Source organism: Passer montanus, unplaced genomic scaffold (genome assembly GCF_014805655.1).
Source record: "Passer montanus isolate IOZ18808 unplaced genomic scaffold, ASM1480565v1 scaffold60, whole genome shotgun sequence".
NCBI lineage: Eukaryota > Metazoa > Chordata > Aves > Passeriformes > Passeridae > Passer > Passer montanus.
The window spans coordinates 3,088,670-3,107,837 of NW_024371038.1; the positions used below are offsets into that span (position 1 = coordinate 3,088,670).

The 19,168-nt window shown below is 37.0% G+C and overlaps 1 protein-coding gene across 12 annotated transcripts in view; it reads right to left on the minus strand.

The window, feature by feature from the left end:
* Nucleotides 1–2,808: 2,808 nt before the first annotated feature.
* ZNF644 (zinc finger protein 644) overlaps nt 2,809–19,168 on the minus strand; it is a 74,497-nt gene continuing 58,137 nt past the window's right edge. For 10 of the 12 annotated variants that reach the window (XM_039727232.1, XM_039727230.1, XM_039727231.1 and 7 more), the window contains 4 exons: nt 15,817–18,842; nt 15,040–15,645; nt 4,991–5,093; nt 3,932–4,503 (listed from right to left, as the gene is read on the minus strand). In XM_039727232.1, coding sequence (XP_039583166.1) covers nt 4,311–4,503; nt 4,991–5,093; nt 15,040–15,645; nt 15,817–18,842 — 3,928 coding nt within the window. In that variant the 3' untranslated portion in view covers nt 3,932–4,310. Of the gene's footprint in view, nt 4,504–4,990; nt 5,094–12,358; nt 12,482–15,039; nt 15,646–15,816; nt 18,843–19,168 lie in introns of all 12 variants that reach the window. The other 2 variants (XM_039727239.1, XM_039727226.1) reach the window with 2 other exon arrangements.

The window sequence follows — 19,168 nt, forward strand, 5'->3', positions numbered from 1 at the left end:
CCCGGCTAAATGACACGTGCAGTGCAGCTCACCTGCGAGCAATGGGAAGAACACCAAGAAGCCTGCAGTGTTAGAAAGGAACATTTTATTGCAAGAGGTTACAAACCTGGCACTATGGCCAAATGTTTCCATTACATCACAATTGCTACCCATGTATCAGGCAACAGCACCTACAAAGCATGGTGGATTGAAATATCAAATCATAATGCAGTCAGCTTTTTAAAGAAAGAACCACCCTAAAAAGTTTGGGGTTTTCTTTAAACAAACTCAAAACTATATAAATCAATTTTAAAAATATGAGACTGGTGTTTAAATATCCAGGCCACTAACTACTGTTATAAAAAGTGGAAAAGTCTGTTAACCATGGTGCTGAACTACACAAGGTTTGTTCACAGCCCATAACCATTTAGTTAAAAGCAAGTCCTTGTTATTCACTGCTAATATTTCCACATTTGTTCAGCCCAATTTATCTTCTGTAGGTTTTCAGAATCAGGTAGATTTAATGCATAACCCCTCTTTAAAGCACTGCAGGAAACCTAGAACCGTAACTAGCCCAGGAAAAGCATCACAGTCCAAATAACTGCACCTTCCCCTGTCAGTCCTGTGACACTGACCTTTAGAAACTCTGCATGCTCTTCTCTGAGCCCCAACTGATAGCTCGCATTTCTGCTGTGACCACTTACCTCAAAAAGCTCGGTGATTTCCCTGAGCATGGCTGAGGCAGAGGGAGCTAGCGCAGGCTCACAGCTCAAACCCGACCCGGGCTCACAGGACTGGACCACTTACCTCAAAAAGCTCGGTGATTTCCCTGAGCAGGGACAGGACTGTCACTGCCCTGGGCACGGCCGCGCTCGCTCCCCTCCCAGCAGCTCATCAGGGACCAGCGCCCACCTCCTGACACTGCTGCCTGCAGTGAGCCCTGAGCAAGAAGCTGATCTGTGGCTGAGCTGGGCCCCTCAGCCCTGGGAGCAGCCCAGCTCCCACAGCTGCCCAGGCCGCAGGGAGCAGGGCCGGGCACACGGCAGTGAACGCCCACCATTGCTGTGTGCTCGCCTCTGTGTTCCAGGCCTCAACACACCACCCCTGGGCAGCAGCTCCCGCGGGCACTGTCATCACCTACCCCAAGTTCTGCAGAAACATCTCTTCAAGGAATGCAAGCAGTTTTACATCTGAAGAGATTTGGAAATATCACTGGGACTAGGGAATATAGGCCATCATCTTATGAAAAGTGTATGGGGATGGTCTTCTACAATTTTCCTGAGGCTACTACTAAAGAGACCTTTAGCAGAATCTAGGATAACTTCAGAAACAAGTAGGACTGTGATAAACAACCAAAATCAACCCAACAGAAATCACTGTGCCACTGCAGCCTTTACCCCAGAGCAACCTAAGCCATCCTGAACAGAGTGGCACTGGTGTTGAGACGAGCAGCTCTGCAGGTCCAGCCCTGCAGCACAGACCACCAGAGCCCCTCAAGCCACATAAGGTCAGACTGCCATCACAAAGTGACCGATTTCATTTACCCTCTTCTACTACATTATTTAGAATTTTGGTAACTCCAGAGAGGGGGATTTTATATTTCCTTGTAGATAATGATAAAAAATATCTGTATTTCCACACAACAGAAATCAGGAAAACAAATAGCCCCACTTGAGGACTAGAGGCTAAGGACAGCTAGTAGTACTTTTTTTTTTTTAAAGATTATTCAGCCTGTATCAACCACATATACAATTAATTTAGTAATCAGAAGAGTTCTAGAACTCCTACATATTTTTTGAACTACACCAGAAGGCCAGCAGGGCACACAGCCTGTTACTGAAAACTGTTCTTCATCAATAGAATCTCATTTTGGAAACTGATCAGCCCTAAAGCTCACTGCTCTTCAGACACAACCTTGCATTTTTATTTTAGTATTACATAAAGCAGCTCATAATTGGGGTTTGATTAATTAAATAGAATTAACTAGAGTTTTAAAAATTCTTTTTATGAATCTAGTAAGAGTCTTTTGCTAATGCAAAATTCTGCATGGTATGGCTTCACCTTACAAGCATTCTTAACAACACTAGATAAATATCATTTGCACTTAATTGATTTTTTCATTTGCTAAACAGCCATAAAATACAGTGCTCTCACAAGCACCTTTTTTGGTGAGAAGGGTAAACAAGCACTCTATTAAAGCATTATAAACATTCAAGGTGATGTGATCACTTCCCTCTATTCTGTTTCAACACACTGCTTTAAATCTTCAGTTTTCACATCGTATAAAAAAGTTCCACAAGTATCCACAAATTCAGAAATTTCTTAGTCTGCATACACGATTTGTCTGCAATACACTTCAACATCCCAGTTATCTTTTCTAAAATTTCTAAAGTATTTATTCCTCCAGCCTTTAAATGTAATGATGTAGATTTTCCACTTGCAAGAGAATAAATTTCAACAAGAAAGCTAAACTTAACTGTAGCAATTTGTACAGTTGAACACCTGACACCACTAATTTAATGACAGCCTTGACAGAGCTAGGATGGCCTTGTCTGAGGCCTCTGTCTTGCACAGCTGTGCATTTTTAGCCCATCCATTCTATCAGAACATTAACAAGCCTCATGTGTTAACTCTGAACTCTGTGCATCCAGGAAGACAGACATTTATTCATACTTTCCACCAATCAAATGTAATGCATCTGTGAACAATTCAGTTTATTGCAAGTAAATGTACTTTTACTTAAGATCATGAGAAGATTCTAATCTCAAGCAAGACAAATCAATTCCACAAACTTAATTCACACAATGCAAATAAATGCTTCACATTATAGACATTTAGATTTTCTTTAAACCTTTTTATTTAGAGATTTTTCTGGTAAGGAGATATACCATAGGAAAGCAATTTCACTGGCAGTGAGGTATGTATATACTCTACCAAAATACTCCTCTTGCTTTAACTGCTTTTAACTTTATTTACATATAAAGAAAATATCAATGCATATCCTTGGCTTAACTACAGTATCTGTTACCCTATATGAGTAAAATGAAATGTTACTTGCATACAAAATTGATTTGTAGAGGAATCTAATTTGATTAAAACAAAAATCATGTTCTGAAGACAGTTTAAATGAACAAACACAATTCATCATGACCAAGACACCTGCACCATATTTCCATCCTCACAGCACATTTATTTCAATAATTCTGTAAGTAGGTCCTTAGCATGAGCATAGTGTTACAGTTTTCATACATATAATCACATCCAAAACAAGCTCTAAAATTTAAGTTGTAAACATTCTCTTCATATGTGGAAACATTTCAATCTGTGTTTGAATTTTCTAAAATGATCAATCTTTTAAACAGAATTATAAATGAAAAGCCTACTCTAACCGTGTAGTGAGCAATGCTTATTAGTACATTTCTACAGTGTTAAATAAAATAGTAGAGGCAAACTTCTGTAAGCAAGTCAGACTTTAAGTAAATTGTCGTAAAAGTAACAAACTTGTTAACAAAAAGATGCTTTGTAATAAAGAAAGTTGGATTGAATCTACTATGATACAAAAACATAAGGGTAAATACCATCTTTGTTGACAAGTAGGAGGTAGCATGGATGCACCACTTTATTGTCAGTGAGAAATGCAACTGAAGTAAAGAATATTTCCTTACCACAAATTTCCAGTATTATGTACATATTTCTCTTAGAAATTTGTTTAAACAAGTTTCCCTCCACTTTTTAGTACAAAAAGCCTCATGTGATTTAAAAAAAACACTTACACACCTAGATAGAATAGTACTAATTGCCCTATTTGAACGAAACAGTCTCTTGAACTATGAAGTACATGGTATTTAATGCCCTAAGTTGAGTAAATTGTATTAGCAGTTCTTGGTATTATACAAAACACTACATACATACAAACAAAATATAATAGTATCTTATTTTACTATGTAATTCTTTTTGGAATAAACAGAACCTTGATTTGGGTAACACTGAAGAGAACGTGGTTTCTTTGTTTTATTAAAATCTGTCCTTTAAGTACCCATGTGCAACAATTTAAAAATGGCTGCCATACATATAATGGTCTTGTATTGATAGTGAACACAGTAACTGACAAAAACATAATAAACCTTAAAAACACATCTTCCACCCTATATAAAATATAAAGACTACTTACTGTAACTGTTAAGTATTCAATTTATTTTGATGTTACTGTAATCCACTTCCTCTATTTTCTGTCTTTAGCATTTATAAACATAATTTAGTGTAGCCATTTATTTTAAAAAATGAAGTATTTCAAATTTACATCCAATTAAAATTTAAAATGTTTCTGTGTTCTATGATGCTGCTTCTGCCATCAGTAAAGAAAATGAAGTTTCAGTAATGGAAGCAGGCTTTTTAAGTAGTGATGTGACCTCAACCATGCCAGCTCCAGTCCGTGGAAGATTTGCGTTGACAATGTGTCGCTGCAAGTGCTTTATCCAGTCTTCTTGAACAGACAAAGGTCCTCGAAAGACCAGACCACAAAACCTATGCAAATATTAAAATTAATTCATCAAGATACATCTATCTCTACTGAAAAATTATAAGAAAAAGATAGTAAGAGGAAATTAATTTTCTTGAAGTTTGTTTCTGCATGTTTTAGCTGAAGAACTTAGTAATTGAGTAAATTAGTAACTGCGAGCACAAAACCCTGCAGCTTATACAACTCACATTCTCACACTTTCAATACCAGTAATAACAATCTGTTGTTCTTATATAAGGTTTCTTTTGAAGGACAGAATATTACTCAGACACAACCATTAAGATTTTAGTTAGAGAAACAAATGGCAATCTAACACCCAAGTGTGACTGAATCAAATCCTTTTGTTTAAATTAATGAAAAGAGGCAATTCGTTTCCCCCCTCATTATTCAATTTAATCACAAACATTTATGGATACAGTAATGAATCCCTTTAGGACTAACATTAGTAAGCTCCTAAGAACGTATTCTTCCAACTAAAGTAACACTGTGTACCTGCATCTGAGTATGTAAACTTCATCAGCACTATGAGGTAACGGCAGCATTTTCTTCTTGCTTCCAGATCTTGACCTTGACTTCTTTTGTTTACAGTCTAAAGCTAAGAAGAGAAATTTTCATATGTGAAAGTAATACTTCAATGAGTGTTAGTCAAACAGAGATATTCAGCAAGTATTCCCTATAGCAATAATGAAAAGACCTCTACCTTCTTGTTTTTCTGTATTTAATTATAAGGTAAATCCAAAACAATTACAGTGTATTCTAAGAAATACGCTGGTAGAACACATGAAGCTGGTTTTTTTAGGTTAGCATTGTGCTTGCTCTTTGAAAGACTAGATAATTGACATTCAGCATTAAACTGTTGTTTTAGTATCAGCAAGCACCTACAAACCTACTGCAGAATTATACATAAGCAAAGCACCACTGGAAATTCCCTTTCATGCATATAACCCTGTCAAAATCTCAGAACTTGTTTTGTAGTTCAAGTACCATCATAAGACCACTCATGTTCAACCAAGTTACAATTTTATGAAGTTGTAGCTTTCAGCTAGTACAATCAGGAATTTCTAGTTTGAATAAAACACCTGCCATTTGTTGTCAACACAAAGCAAAAATTTGTCCTTTTGTTCTAAGAGTTACAAATGAAGCTTCCCCTTCACTCCTGTCTGAATTCTAATGAAGCTTACAAAAACTATGTATTAGTCCTTGGCAGTGGGAGCTGGTATTAGGACAACCAACGGGGATGGCAAGGCCACTTTTTAAATTCAGTCTAAGCATTTGAAACTGTATGAAAGTAACGTGTGTGAACAGGAAGCATATAGCAAAGGAGTTCAGACAGCTCTGAGGTCTGTATCTCCCATAAACAAATGTAATGGGAATCAGAAACAAAACCTGGAGATTCTAAGAAGCAAAGTGGGGGATGAGTGGATTAAACTGAATTAATATTGTTATGATACAAACAGCTGATAAAGCTCAAGAAGTTTGCGACTGTTTGAACTGAGAAGTGTATCTAGCTACACTCTATACCAAAACACAAGACACCAACAATATAACTCCAACACAAAATCTTTTGCAAACAACCAGTTACACCACTTGAACAAAAACTCCACAGAAACCAGAAAGACAGTACCAGGTGGTATTCTTGATACCAAGAAGGCATAATGCTATGCTACTGAAGCATCTTAACAGTAAAATGGAAAAAAAAAAATTGTTACACTTGGCTAAAGTTTTGACTCCTAGAATATAAAACAGAAGAATTAACCTCTTAGCATTCTGAAGCATAAGACATTGTCTGGTGCGGTAAAACATGTTGATTTAAAGAACACACAGTCTTGATTGTATCCTTAATTTTAATCAAGCCCTCCAAATGAGCACATCTCAAGCTTTTACCTTGTACCCCAACTTCCAACTTGGTAGACATAATAGATGTTTTCCAGCTCTATCCCAGGACTTAAAGATTTCTACCTATCTAAAATTTAGAATGAATTTCTGAGGTTTGAAGGTATCAGAGAACCAAAAAAATAAGTGGAAAGCAGACACCAACCTAGAGAGACTTCTTCAGATCAACATTAGGAAAATGACGCTTAACAGCATTTTTTTCTGACAGTAACAACAAAATCAGTCTGGATAAAAAGGCAGTAACCCAAGGTGGCAGGGGGGAAAGAGAGAAATGGCCAAGATGCTTGTGGAAAAGCATCAAGGGGTTCTTAATATTTCATTCTCTCACAAGAAACATATTCTTCATTTAATTAGGAAGAAAAAAGCTAACTATCATATCAGGTAGGAACTACCACATATGTAAGTGTTTTACATACTGCAACTTCAGTAACACCAGCAGCAATGTAAGCAGATAAAACACTGGAACCCAGACACCCATGCTTTGAAGAGAACTGTTGGTATGAGGCGCAACTTATCTGCAGCACTTACTACAGCAAAAGCTTTGCCTTTGCCATTTGTGGAACATCATGGGAAGAAGGGAAACAGAAGTTGGTAATACCCGAATGCGAACGTGTCTGTGAGTTGCATCTGATGACAAGTTAGTTGATGTCATTTTATATGAGTGGAAAAAAAAAGAAGGAGTAGTGAAAACAGACTCCTGCTAGACAGGCCAACCTGCATTTGGAACAAGAACTTGCTGATTTCCTTGATGTTGGCAAAGACATTCATTCTCATGAAAAAATTTGATTCTACTCACATGCATCTGAAGCATTTCAGAGAGCTTTCCCTTTCGTATAAGACCTGGGTTGGTCTTCTGCAACAGACTGCTGACACCTAATGGGTTGTGTGTGTGTGTATAATTTTCTGAGAAAAAAAACCCCTCTGAACTACTGTGCAATCAAACAACAGCAATACTGACAGAAATTGCCATAATTAAGCAGGAAAGGTAGTTTCTACTTCCTTGAAAGCTATCTTTTCCATGAACAGTGAGAAAACGAGGAAAACAAAAGGGCATGTTCTCTCAGCCATTTATGATGGAGGCTCTATATAAGGAAATTATAAAACAAAGATAAGAAAATACCACAGTAAAAGATCATAAAAAAAGGACTCAGATTATGCTACAAATTCTCAGAGCAACTTAGCTAAATTTGAAAGTAGATTTGCCCAAGCAAGAAGCTGTTATAAAAGACAGAAAACACTAAGAAGACAAATCCTGTGTTCTGCAAGGGTAATTTTTTTATTCCCTTTGTGTTCTGAGACAGTGAACATATTCTTTCACATTTCAGGGAGCTCAAAGCAGCACCAGTATGCTTTGAAGTTACTCCAGTGAAGATGGAGAGTGAGTGAAGAAGGAGGAATGTCTGAGTAAAGCTCATTGAAAACTACAATTCAAACAGCAGTTATGAGGCATGCGTATCAATAACCATCACATTAATTTCATTTTGTCTATCCAGAGAACAAGTTTAAATAAAGTTACATGCACACACTTGAATACTCTGTTGATACAATGCTTACAAGTGGTTGCAAACTCAACTAAATCACACAATTGCCTCAGCCACTGCCTCCCCATAAAGCAGCCATGTTCTGACATGAAGTTCTGACCAAAACTCAGTTCCTGCTTTTTCTATGCCTTTACTGTAACAAAACATTACCTCCTCAGAAAGTCTTTTATCATGTCTGGGAAGAGACCAAGGTTAGTTTAGCTCTAGTAAGCTGCATGGAAACTGCAGCAAATTGCTAGAGAGAGGTAGGAACTACTGATCATTAACAGCTACTTTGTAGTTATAACAGCTTCAAACTACCATTCCTCATTCTCCATAAAGACCTACTTCTTTTTGGAAGAACTCTCTTTCTTTCAAGTTTGGCCACCTGGTGTTTCCTAGTTGATAAATGAAAAACTTCCTGTAAACAACCAGTCACAACATCCTCAAACTGCTGACAGACCTTGATGGAGAAACAACCCATTTAAAACAAAAGACTATCAAACTTTGGAGGATTCTACTTGAGATAATTATGTACAATTTCAGAGCACACTACTTCAAAAAATATATGCTAGGTAAAACCACTGCATACAAAAACCTCTGTGATGACTTATCAAGAAAGACTACAAGCAGATGGACACAGGGGTTTCAATGAGCATGCCTATGTGAATTAGACAGGTCATGAGTAGATGCCCTTTCATGCCATGACATTTGGTGTGCAGTTCCAAATTAAAATGCTCTGCTTCCTGATGTCCCCCAACATGAAATGCTTCTTCTTTCAGGAAAACTGAAGCTGGGTCTTTTATTCGGACTTCATTACTTTTGTCAAAGTGTACATAAACTAGAACGAGTTGAATAATTGGACATAGAAATGGAACTAATTAACCATTTGAAAACATTGCCAAGTAAAAAATAATGAACTATCTTTCTTGTACATTTAGTCACTAATTTTTCAAATTCATTTACGATCTCTCCTCATCACAACTGCACAGTGAAGTACGTTGAATAAACACCTCCTACCATTTGCTCTCTGTAGGATTTTATAAGATGTTGAAAATGAGCTCATCATGTCAGCTGATTTGTTATGACTGTAACAGCACAGAACAATGACACACAAAGCCAGAAGATCTCAGAGTCCTGCATGTTTGATATGCTTCCACCACAACCATTCCAAAGCTACAAGTTTGACAAAACAACTTGAACAATTATTTGAACATGTAGTAGCCCTCATGAACCACTACCTCAGCCACACTGCTGGCTTGAAGGCCAGACTCCTTGCTCTGTACTTTATTGCTCTCTCCCAAACTTCTGACACAGCAGTCTCCACCTATAGAAGCAGAGGCCAAAGAAGAAAGTGGTGATTCCCAGAAGATGAAAGCCAGTAAGAAGAGACTGAGTGTGTGAAAAGGGTCAACAAAGAGAAGATGTAAAAAGCCAGGGTGTAAGAAAGAATCAAGAGACTTGGGGAGAGCCAGGGCAGGAGGGAACAAGAGAAGCCCAGAGAGAAAAAAAGAAAGGAAGCTGAATAAACAACTATACAAAGAAGAGTGAGATGCATTTTGAAGATTTTGTGTAGGTTTGTTCAATGCTCTAAAGATACTCAGAAGAAAGAAGCAAATTGACCACCTGCTCTGAGAAACACCAGTGTGTGGCTATACATCAAAATAGGTATAAAAGGAAATTAACATCTAATCAAGATGAGTGATTAAATTGTTAAAAAGTGGACTGAATAATAACAACAAAAAAGGTTCCAGCCAGACCTCTGAAGACACGGGTACTTGCTCTACAGTGGATCTATAACACATTAGTATAGGCACAAATAAAGTTTAATAAAGATTAACCTCAAACAGCCAACAGCCTAGGAACTTTCACTTCTAGGATGTTTTTCTTGAGTCTATTCTCCAAAGCTACCATTACGCTTAACTATGTTTATTATACTGCTAAAACTGTCAACTTGCATTTGAAAAGAAACATAGGCTAAGATTTAACTAAATATGATGACATTACTGACTGAAGAAGCAGGATGTCTGCTAGAAGAGCAATATGACAACAGTCAATATCAAAAACACGTGCAGACAAATGGAAAATCTGAGACTAGTACATAAGCTAATGTAATGCTTGGAAAGGTGTCACTTGGTGGCATGCAGGGATCTCGTATTTCTCATGTTATTTTCCTGATAAATAGTAGTGCCTAGACAGGTCCCATAACAACTGCCAGATAAAAGAATTACACCATTCATGTTTAGACACCATTATTTTATTAGAGCAAGAAACTAAGATAATTATTCAACTGAAATGTTTTAGTTTTGGTAGTTATGTTTGCTTTAGAAGATATAAGAAAGGCTAAATGAGAAGCAACATGTATAAACATGTCCTCATTTCTCCATACAATGTCTGAAGACCACTGAAGGTTTAGCTGTGGCTGAGGCCCAACTGAAGATATCTCAAAATTGCTCTCAACCACAACCATCTTTTAATAAGGAAAACCCGAGATCTACTCAAGAGCAACACTCATAACAAGAGTGTACTTGTGTGTACTTTAAAACTAGTGTGTACTAGTGAAATCTTGCATTAAAATAATTCTCTTCACAAAACTTATATTACGAAGTGGAATATCAAATAGAACAATTGTTTAAAAGCATATTTTTTGGTGTACAAGCCTTGCATTAAGCTTGCTTGAGTGAGAAGTCAACGAGCAAAGTTTACAATCTTCACAGAGTTGCAGGACAACAATGACTAAGTTGCTAAAAATATACATTGGCATGATGTTACAGCTAGAACTCAACATTGACTCCTTAAGTCGATGGTTTCAGTGACAGGCCTTTATCCATGGTATAAGTTATTTATCTGGCTTAGCTCCAGCTTCTGAGAGCAAAAGATTTTTTTTTCCCCAAACTTTTGTTTCTAACCTTTTATTTAAACTTCCAACCTAATTCAAAACCAACTTGTAGGTCCAATGATAGAAAACTCATGAGTTTTCTTTCCATTCTTTTAAGAAAATGGAAACCTGCTCTGATGACTATGCAACTACTTCAATAGCAAAATACGTTTCATAGAGAAAACAAACAAAAATCCCTGAAATTACCTAAACCAGCTTCCTTCACTTTTCCCACTTAGCAAGAGGGAAGCTAGGTACAAAGTGCTTGTCTAGGATGCAATCTCTGTACTATCCTATATGCCAGTGTCTCCTTCATTGATTTACTGTTAAGTTATTAATGTGCAATTTAAATATATAGCTATTGAAAAATATTTCCTCTGTAGGTATATAAGAAAAGGAACTTACCACAGGGATAACATCAAATCACAGCAGTGGTAAATGAAGTTCACTACCATCACCCTTCTACTGAATAAATACGAAAACTTTCAGAATCACTGACTAAAGGCATATTCTTCTACATGTTAGGCATTACTATGTCTGCTGACTTCCTTCCAAATCTGCTTTGTTGCAGCACTAATGTAAAACAACAGAAGATCTGGCAGCCACAGGCCTGTATTACAAACACATTACTTTCAGCCTTCTACAGAGAAAGCCTGCTACTCAGTTTGTCATTCTTAGCATAATGAATTACATTTGCAGATCAAAAAAGGATTACGCATTTTCCAAGAGCATTATGTAAAAGTCTGTGTTTGTTGACACAAAAAACTGATGGTTGCCCTTCTTAATTACAGAATATTTCAGGCTTCATATCTCCAAAATTTCCTCATTATATTGCATCTCTGCTCCTCAATTTGCTGTTGACCATGTGAAGTCCCACTAATCTCAGCAATAATCCAAGTTAACTCAGAAACTGCCTGCAGCCAAGCAAGCTACAGGTCTCTGAAAACAAATCAAAATATGGCATATTAGAATTTCAAAATGAAGTGTGTTTTAATAAAAAACATTAATAGCAGTGCCAAATGCTGTACTACCCTCATTCAATGTCAGAACAGGTAGTTTTTGGGTTGTGAGCCAAACAAGATATGAAACCAACTACATATCATATGTTGTTAGAAATATACAGAGTGTAAAATAACTTGTTTTTCCTATTCTACTGGAGTATTCTTTGTAACTATATGTACTAGACAGTAAAAACTACTTGTTGTATCGTCGCCTTTTTTCTCCCCACCACTCTCATTTCTGAGATACTTTAAAACACTTCATTAGAAGGCAAACTATCTGGTTTGGAAGTTGCAATATCATAAGAGAATGAATTAAGCAACCATCTCTTAGTTTTGCTTACATACCTTAAATGTTGGATCCAAAATCAAAGACTAAGAATGAAAATCAGACACGAGAGTGGACAACAGCAACATACATTTTCTTACAGGTTGCTGAAGTTTTATGGCAAATAAATTGTTTACCGGCAGAAGCTTCAGAATTATTTTGAATTAACATATGCTTTTGTCCAGTCTGATGAAGAAAATGTATCATAGACAGACTTGCTTTTACATCTGTAACAAAACATACCTGTCCCAGTCAAAAGTCCAGCACTCTTCTTTCGTGCATAAGCGCGTAAGTGGTTGGACAGGCTAACAGCACTTGTAAACGTCGTATTGCAATGCACACACGTTCTAAGCTTCACAGGCATACCTATCATTCAAAAGAAAACTATAATCCAGTTCTCTCTTCAAAAAATGAAATTCTCAAAGCGTTGTAAAAAGTTTTCTGCAATAAAGATGGTTTAAAATATATTCACTGCATTGACGCAATTGTTTAGTATATTAGAAGGATCCAAGTTAACCGATATTAGTTTTCCACCTAGTGCTTTAAGCCAAACCATGTTATTTGAAAAAGAACAGAAAGGAGGCAACTTGAGCCCAGTAGGCTACTCTGCATTTAATACCTACTACCAAGCTCCTACAGATCTCCACATAATGAAGCTGTAATTCCAAAATACAATCCTGCAATTTGAATAGCACAATTCTGTTGAGAAATTTCAGAGCTTTCAGAATTTCCAATAAAGAGAATTTGAAAAGTCAAGTTGACAAAGTGGTAATTAAAAGTGTTTTACCCATAAGACTAAAGCACTCACTACTAAAATTAGGCTGCTGTTGAAGGCTCAGAGAAAAAGGTGGTAAAACACACCACTGAGCAGCTGTTAGACAAAACATTTTGTTCAGTGCATTTTCTATTCATTACTTTAGATGCACAATTGATAATGAAAGTAAATTATTTGAAGGTTTTTTGCTAAAATCTTTGTGCTAAATAAATATCAACAAAGCAACATGCTATTTATCACACGAAAACAATGAAACAATACTGTTCATACTTTCAATACTGAAACTCCTCACTTACAGACAAAGAAACCATTGTAACTTATCTCCTCCTCAACTTCACAATATTTCTCCCTGCATTTTACCACAGATATATTGTTTTGGTGAACTAATATTTCAGGTTCTCTACTAATAAATTATTAGAAGAATAAATGAAAAATCTAAAACAACTCAGCTGAAAAGTCTCTGCAGGAAAGAAAGAATGCTATTCTCCAGCAGCCCACAGAAGACATGCTGTTTTTTCAGGCAAGTTACGGAAGAAGAACACCTGGTTGGTAAAAGCCTTTGTAAAACTAAAACCAGAATTAGAATATTTGCCTTTTTTAGGAAAAAAAGAAGATTTTCAACTTGATGTTAAATATTTTCTTATTAACTCAACTGGCACAGTGCGTTAGTTATCAAATTCTGTTACCTCAGCCACAGAAAACTATCGGGCCCCATTCAGAACTGTTAGTACTATGCGAGCATATTTTTATTTTTACTTGTTGTTCATCATAACCAAACAGGTTCTACCTAGTATTGAGCAGTAAATATTACACAGAAAGCAAAACACAGTGTCAGGTTTGGCAAGCTATTCCTCTGAGCATTATTTTTCAAATCATTAAACCTGTCAAAGATACACTTCCTTTATTAAGCAATCTCCTGTCTTAAGGGACAACCACAGATGTACAGAAGACATAAAATGTAATTCTTTTCCACTTCTACTATGTCATTTTAGAAAGCCACCCTTCTTAAGAGATTTATTGCCACACTTTTATAGCCCCTAAAAGAACTTCTGAGCACATCAGATTGTTGGGGTTTTTTGTTTAAAGAAAGAAAAGAATACAGGTGAAAAAGTACTAGGCACTGCCAGTTTTACTAGCCTGCTCCATAACAAGAAAAGAAACAGCACAAAAAAAGTCAGGGGTATAAAAATAAGATCCTGCTCTCCAGTCTTGAGAATCCTGTAGCATTGGTGGTGTCCAACCAAGAAACCAGTAAATGCAAGCTCTATATACACATTAAAAAGGATGTTGTAAGAGTTCCCCAAGACTAGAAATAATTCTCATGTGACAAGTAAGTTAAAAACATCACCCTAAAAGCCTGCTCTATTAGTATACAGAGTAGCTAGGAAGTTGATTGCAGAATTGTTTCATTAGCACAATTCTCAGTGGAGGGACAATCTAGGTCCTCATTGGTTAGAGGCCATGCACTGGAAACCTGCTGGCTACAACTGTATGCCAACAAAGCTTGAACCAGCACAGGTTGTCACTCAGGATAGTCAGACCCTAAGCAAGCATGAGTTTCTCACAGCAGCCACAATTTGCAACAAACAAGAATTAATCTATGTTGTAAGAGTATGTTTGCCTAAAACCATCAAAATTAGTTGACAGTGATTCACCAATCTGAAGTATTATGCATTTATAATGGTATCAACAGTTCTGTTAGTTTGAGCAAATGCTGCCTTGCACAAACTTTGAAGACTTAAAAGCAGTATTCCTAAACCAGCTGTTTCAATGCCCAAAAACAGGGTTGGCAAGCTCAAACATTTCAGAACTGTTAGTCTACCAAATATGCACGGACACTTCAACTTTTTTACTGCAGGATGTGTCTTCTTCCTTACTGAGGCTCACTTTGTGTCCACTTTCAATGTGCAAGCCCAGTCATAAGCAGAACAGGAACTATACTCAATGGAAAAACCCTTCAGTGCTGCTGAGGGGTTTTCACGAAAAACATGTCAGAAAAAATTTGCTGTGCTACCTCTCGCAGTCAAGTGTCCTCTGGAAATGAAACAAGAATTAAATGAATAGAATCCCAAATAAAATACTCTGCACTTGTACATTTTCTATGAATGATATGATTCTTTGGAAATGATGTCAAGAAACACCTTCTTACCTGACTGCATAGTCAAGTCCATTTTTTGTGGCTGATACATCAATGGACTGTCTTCATTTAATGGAAGAACACATTTCTGAACAAACCTCTTTCTTGCAGTTTGATTATGAATCTTTTGAGGGGAAATATCAGGATTCCTTTCTTCTCCTAACCTCTTGTTTTTCAGGAGTTCTATCAGTGTAAGTGACTGATTTCTTTTTTCATCATGTAGCACTGCTTTTGTTTCATCACATTCATTTAGGAAACTCAGCCCTTCTTCCTCCGATGCAGACACAGAGATATCTTCAGTCTTTAAGCCGTTATGGTATGCTTCAAGAGGTATAACATTCTGAGATAAAAAGTCATCATTTGATGCAAATTTCTGAGCAACAAATGGTCTGGGAATAATACGGCGACTGTTCAAAGCCTTTAGAATTTTTTCATACTTCTCTTCATTTTGCATCATCTCATTCAGAACACAGATAGGAGACTTGTGTGCGTCCCACTTGGTTTTGCCAAGCCTCTTCAGGTGTCCTCGCACATGATTAGACAATCCAATTTTAGTATCGAACCAGCCACCACAGAGCTGACATGTATGCTCAGAGGAAGTTTCAGATTTCTCAATCGCTACAAAGAAAATAATTATAATGTTTTTTGACAATTATATACAGTTAAACATGACAACTGCAAATCACAAGAAGAGAGGCTTCACAAGAAGCTAAAGCAAGCCTTGTTCAGTGCTCAGTTAAGTTCCTTTGTCCACCCAACTTTGTACCCAAATAAAAAAACAAATCTTACCTTTTCTAACACGTTTAACTGGAGTCCCTGTTCCAGCTCTTTTAAAATGCTGCATTTTGTCACTTGTTGCTATCTGTTCTGGTGAAACAACGTGACGGGCTTCATAGCTTAGTCCAGCTCTGTGAAGATGTCCTCTGACATGATTGGACAAGCCAACACCTGTTTCAAAGGTTGCTGGACAGTATGGGCACGATTTCTTTTCAAGCGACAAATCAGTCCAGTGGAAAACTGAATTATGCTTTGGCAATGCTGATCCTACATTTTCTAAATTCTGAGGATCATGCAAGTCATGCAAGAAGTTACTACCCTCAGCATCTTCGTAATACTCAAAATAAAAGCCATCATTCTGCTCATAACCAAGTGAAGATTTATCACCAGCTTCATTATCTTCCATTTTACCTTTGAATATGGGGAATAGGTTTACATGCTCCTGATTAATATCACTGTAAGATTCATCCTCCACAGACTGTGTAGTGTAATCACATAGTTCAACATTATCCCATGAACTTTCATCCTCCGTTTCATAGCTGTCTTTTTTTTCAGCAGAGTTTAGTTTCTGTAAAACAACAACAGTCATTTTATGCAGAAAATCTGGATAGCAATCCAAATCATCTCCTGTAACAGAGCCTTCCCTCTTGGATTCTTTAACCACTCTCTTTACAGCTACATGCCTATGATCTTTACAGCCTTCTGCCCTTTTGCAATCAAGGCTATTTGAATCCATGACAAAACAATTATTACTTGATGAAGAAAATAAATGTAAAGCATTGACAGATTTGGACTCTTCCTTTTTTAAATGCAAAGGGTAAGAGTCACTAGATTTTTTAATAATCCTGTAGTTTTCATATTTGTGTCTATACAAATAATTACTTTTTTTGGCACTAGCTTTCTGCTTTGCTGCTTGACGAAAACATTTACGTTTTTGGTCAATGCTATTTCTAATAAAAAAGTTCTTGTTTGTAGAATTTAGATTGCACACACTTACAGATGACTGTGAAACGCTTTTCCGAGCCTTCTGTATCCTGTAGGGTCTCTTGTGAAGTTTTGCGAAGTTACTGGATTGTGAAGTAGAGCCAAATGATCTTTTTACATCCTGTTTTAAAGCAGAGTTCTTTGGAAAAGTAGAAGAATGTTTGATCAACTGCTTTGTCCTGCTACGAAAATCTAAAGATTCTTCTATTAAACTGCCTTTTCTTTTCTCTAGTCTAAGATGGCTACCAAAGGGATCAAGGCATGATGCTGAATGCAAATATGCCATGTGTTTTTTTAAAATGCTTCTAGCTGAAGTAGCAAATGGACACAGCTTACACATATACGTAGATGACTTTCTTGAGGATCCTAAATAAGGATCTTTCAAGGATGCCTTTTTCTGACTTTTTCTCTGGGACAAGTCGCTACCAATAATGGAACATTTGACTACTGCTCCATGAGCGATCCCTCGATGGCACTCCAGTTCATTTTCTGTCACAGCCATGAAATTGCATTCCTCACAACAGTAATATCTTTTATCTTTTTCATGGGTCTTTGCATGCTGCACAAACGTTTTGGGACAATTGGTACCAAATACACACTGTGGGCATTGTAACCGTGCACTCCTACCCTCATCCTGAAGCTCTTTCAGCTCACGGATTTCTTCCATCAGTTTCTGCCTTCTTTCCTGGTGGATTATCATATGTTTAAGAAGTGAATTACGATCTCGAAATGTCCTTCCACATTCCCTACATGCATAGGGCCTGGGGACATTGAGATGCCGGAAATGACTGTTCCCATCTAAATGGTACATCATATGCCTATGCAGATGTTTCTTCTCTCTAAAATTCACATTGCACTTTGTACAGGGATAAAATGATGGTTCATCAGTACTGAAAGTAGATGGTGGTTCAGAATCATTCTCTTCACATTTGTTTTTCAAAGTATTGGATAGAAAAGTGCTAGTGTGAACAGGAGAAGTATCTTCTGCACAGTTACTAGTGGGACTATAAATGAGCTGCTGGATACCATCAACAGTTTCCAGCTCTTCATCTGTAGATTCAGGCTTTACTTTACTCAAAGAATATTTCTGTGGCTCTACTATTTGTAGCTCCTCATTCTGCTCTAAGAATTCAACATTTAATAGTTTTGATTTACTAGGAATACAACTGGTATCATCAAAACAGTCTTCGGTATAGCGTGTTATTTTACTAACGTCCATTTTCCTTTTTCGCTTCTTTTCTAGCCCTACCTTACAGTGAATGGGAGACTTCTCTACTGTTTCTTCATTAGTCATAAGAAACTGTATAAACTCTTTCTGTGGATCCCAGCTGGGATCACATCCCGATCTGAAGCCACCTGTACCTGAGGAAATGCTTGTTAATGTATCGACACAATCATCTTTTACTAGTAAATTTTTATCATCCTCACAAACTTCTACTTGGTCTACTAAAGTGCTATCTACACTATTTCCTACTGTTTGCTGTGAATCACAACCAATTGAAGCAGAGGTAGGTAGATTTTTAATGGAATGAGTCAGGTTCTTAGCATGTGCTACATCAGGTAACAAAAATAAAACTTGGTGCTGATTGGATTTCTGTGTTGTACTCTTGGCTGGCTGAAGATCATGAACCACTGTCAAAGTTGAGCAGGAATCTGCAAGATGACCCCCAGGCTGTCCAGTGGTTAGTGAAACGCTGCCTTTATTCATAATGGAAGTCTTTGTTGAGGTGGAGTGTGAAACTGGTCCATTAACAGCAGTTCCTCTAGACAACATAAAGTCTTCACTAGAAACAGTAGGAGCACCAGTGTGTATAAATAGAGAAGCCTGGCCTCCACTTAAGGCTTTTTCAGATCTGTCCCTTGATAGCTCCTCAGTCAGAGTCAATGTGTTGTTCTGAAATGACGTGTCACTCTCTTCTGGTTTGGGAATGCCACCTTCTTCCTCAGATACAAAATTATCATCACACAGGATTTCTTCTTCTTTAGCACCAGTGACTTCAGTATTTGTCTCTAAATCACCCATATTGCTGGTCTGTCCATTAAGTATATTTATACTAAAAAACAAACAAGAAAAAATCAGGCAATTGCAGAAATAAATAATGACAACTTTAATTTACAGCTTTTCTTCAGGATCACTCTTCACACTGTAATCTAAAAAGATGTTTTGAACTTGTCAAAAATCTACTTTTCATTTAGGATATCCAGAACATTTATAGTGAATCAATGAAGCAATAAAAATATTACAATTTTTTTTTTTGCTGCACTATTAATAACCATACAGCAAACTAGTCACTGCCAAATATCCCATTCAAAGAAGCCTGACATATACACACAGGCAAGATGAGGAAAATTAACTGTCAAAACAAAAGCAAATACATTC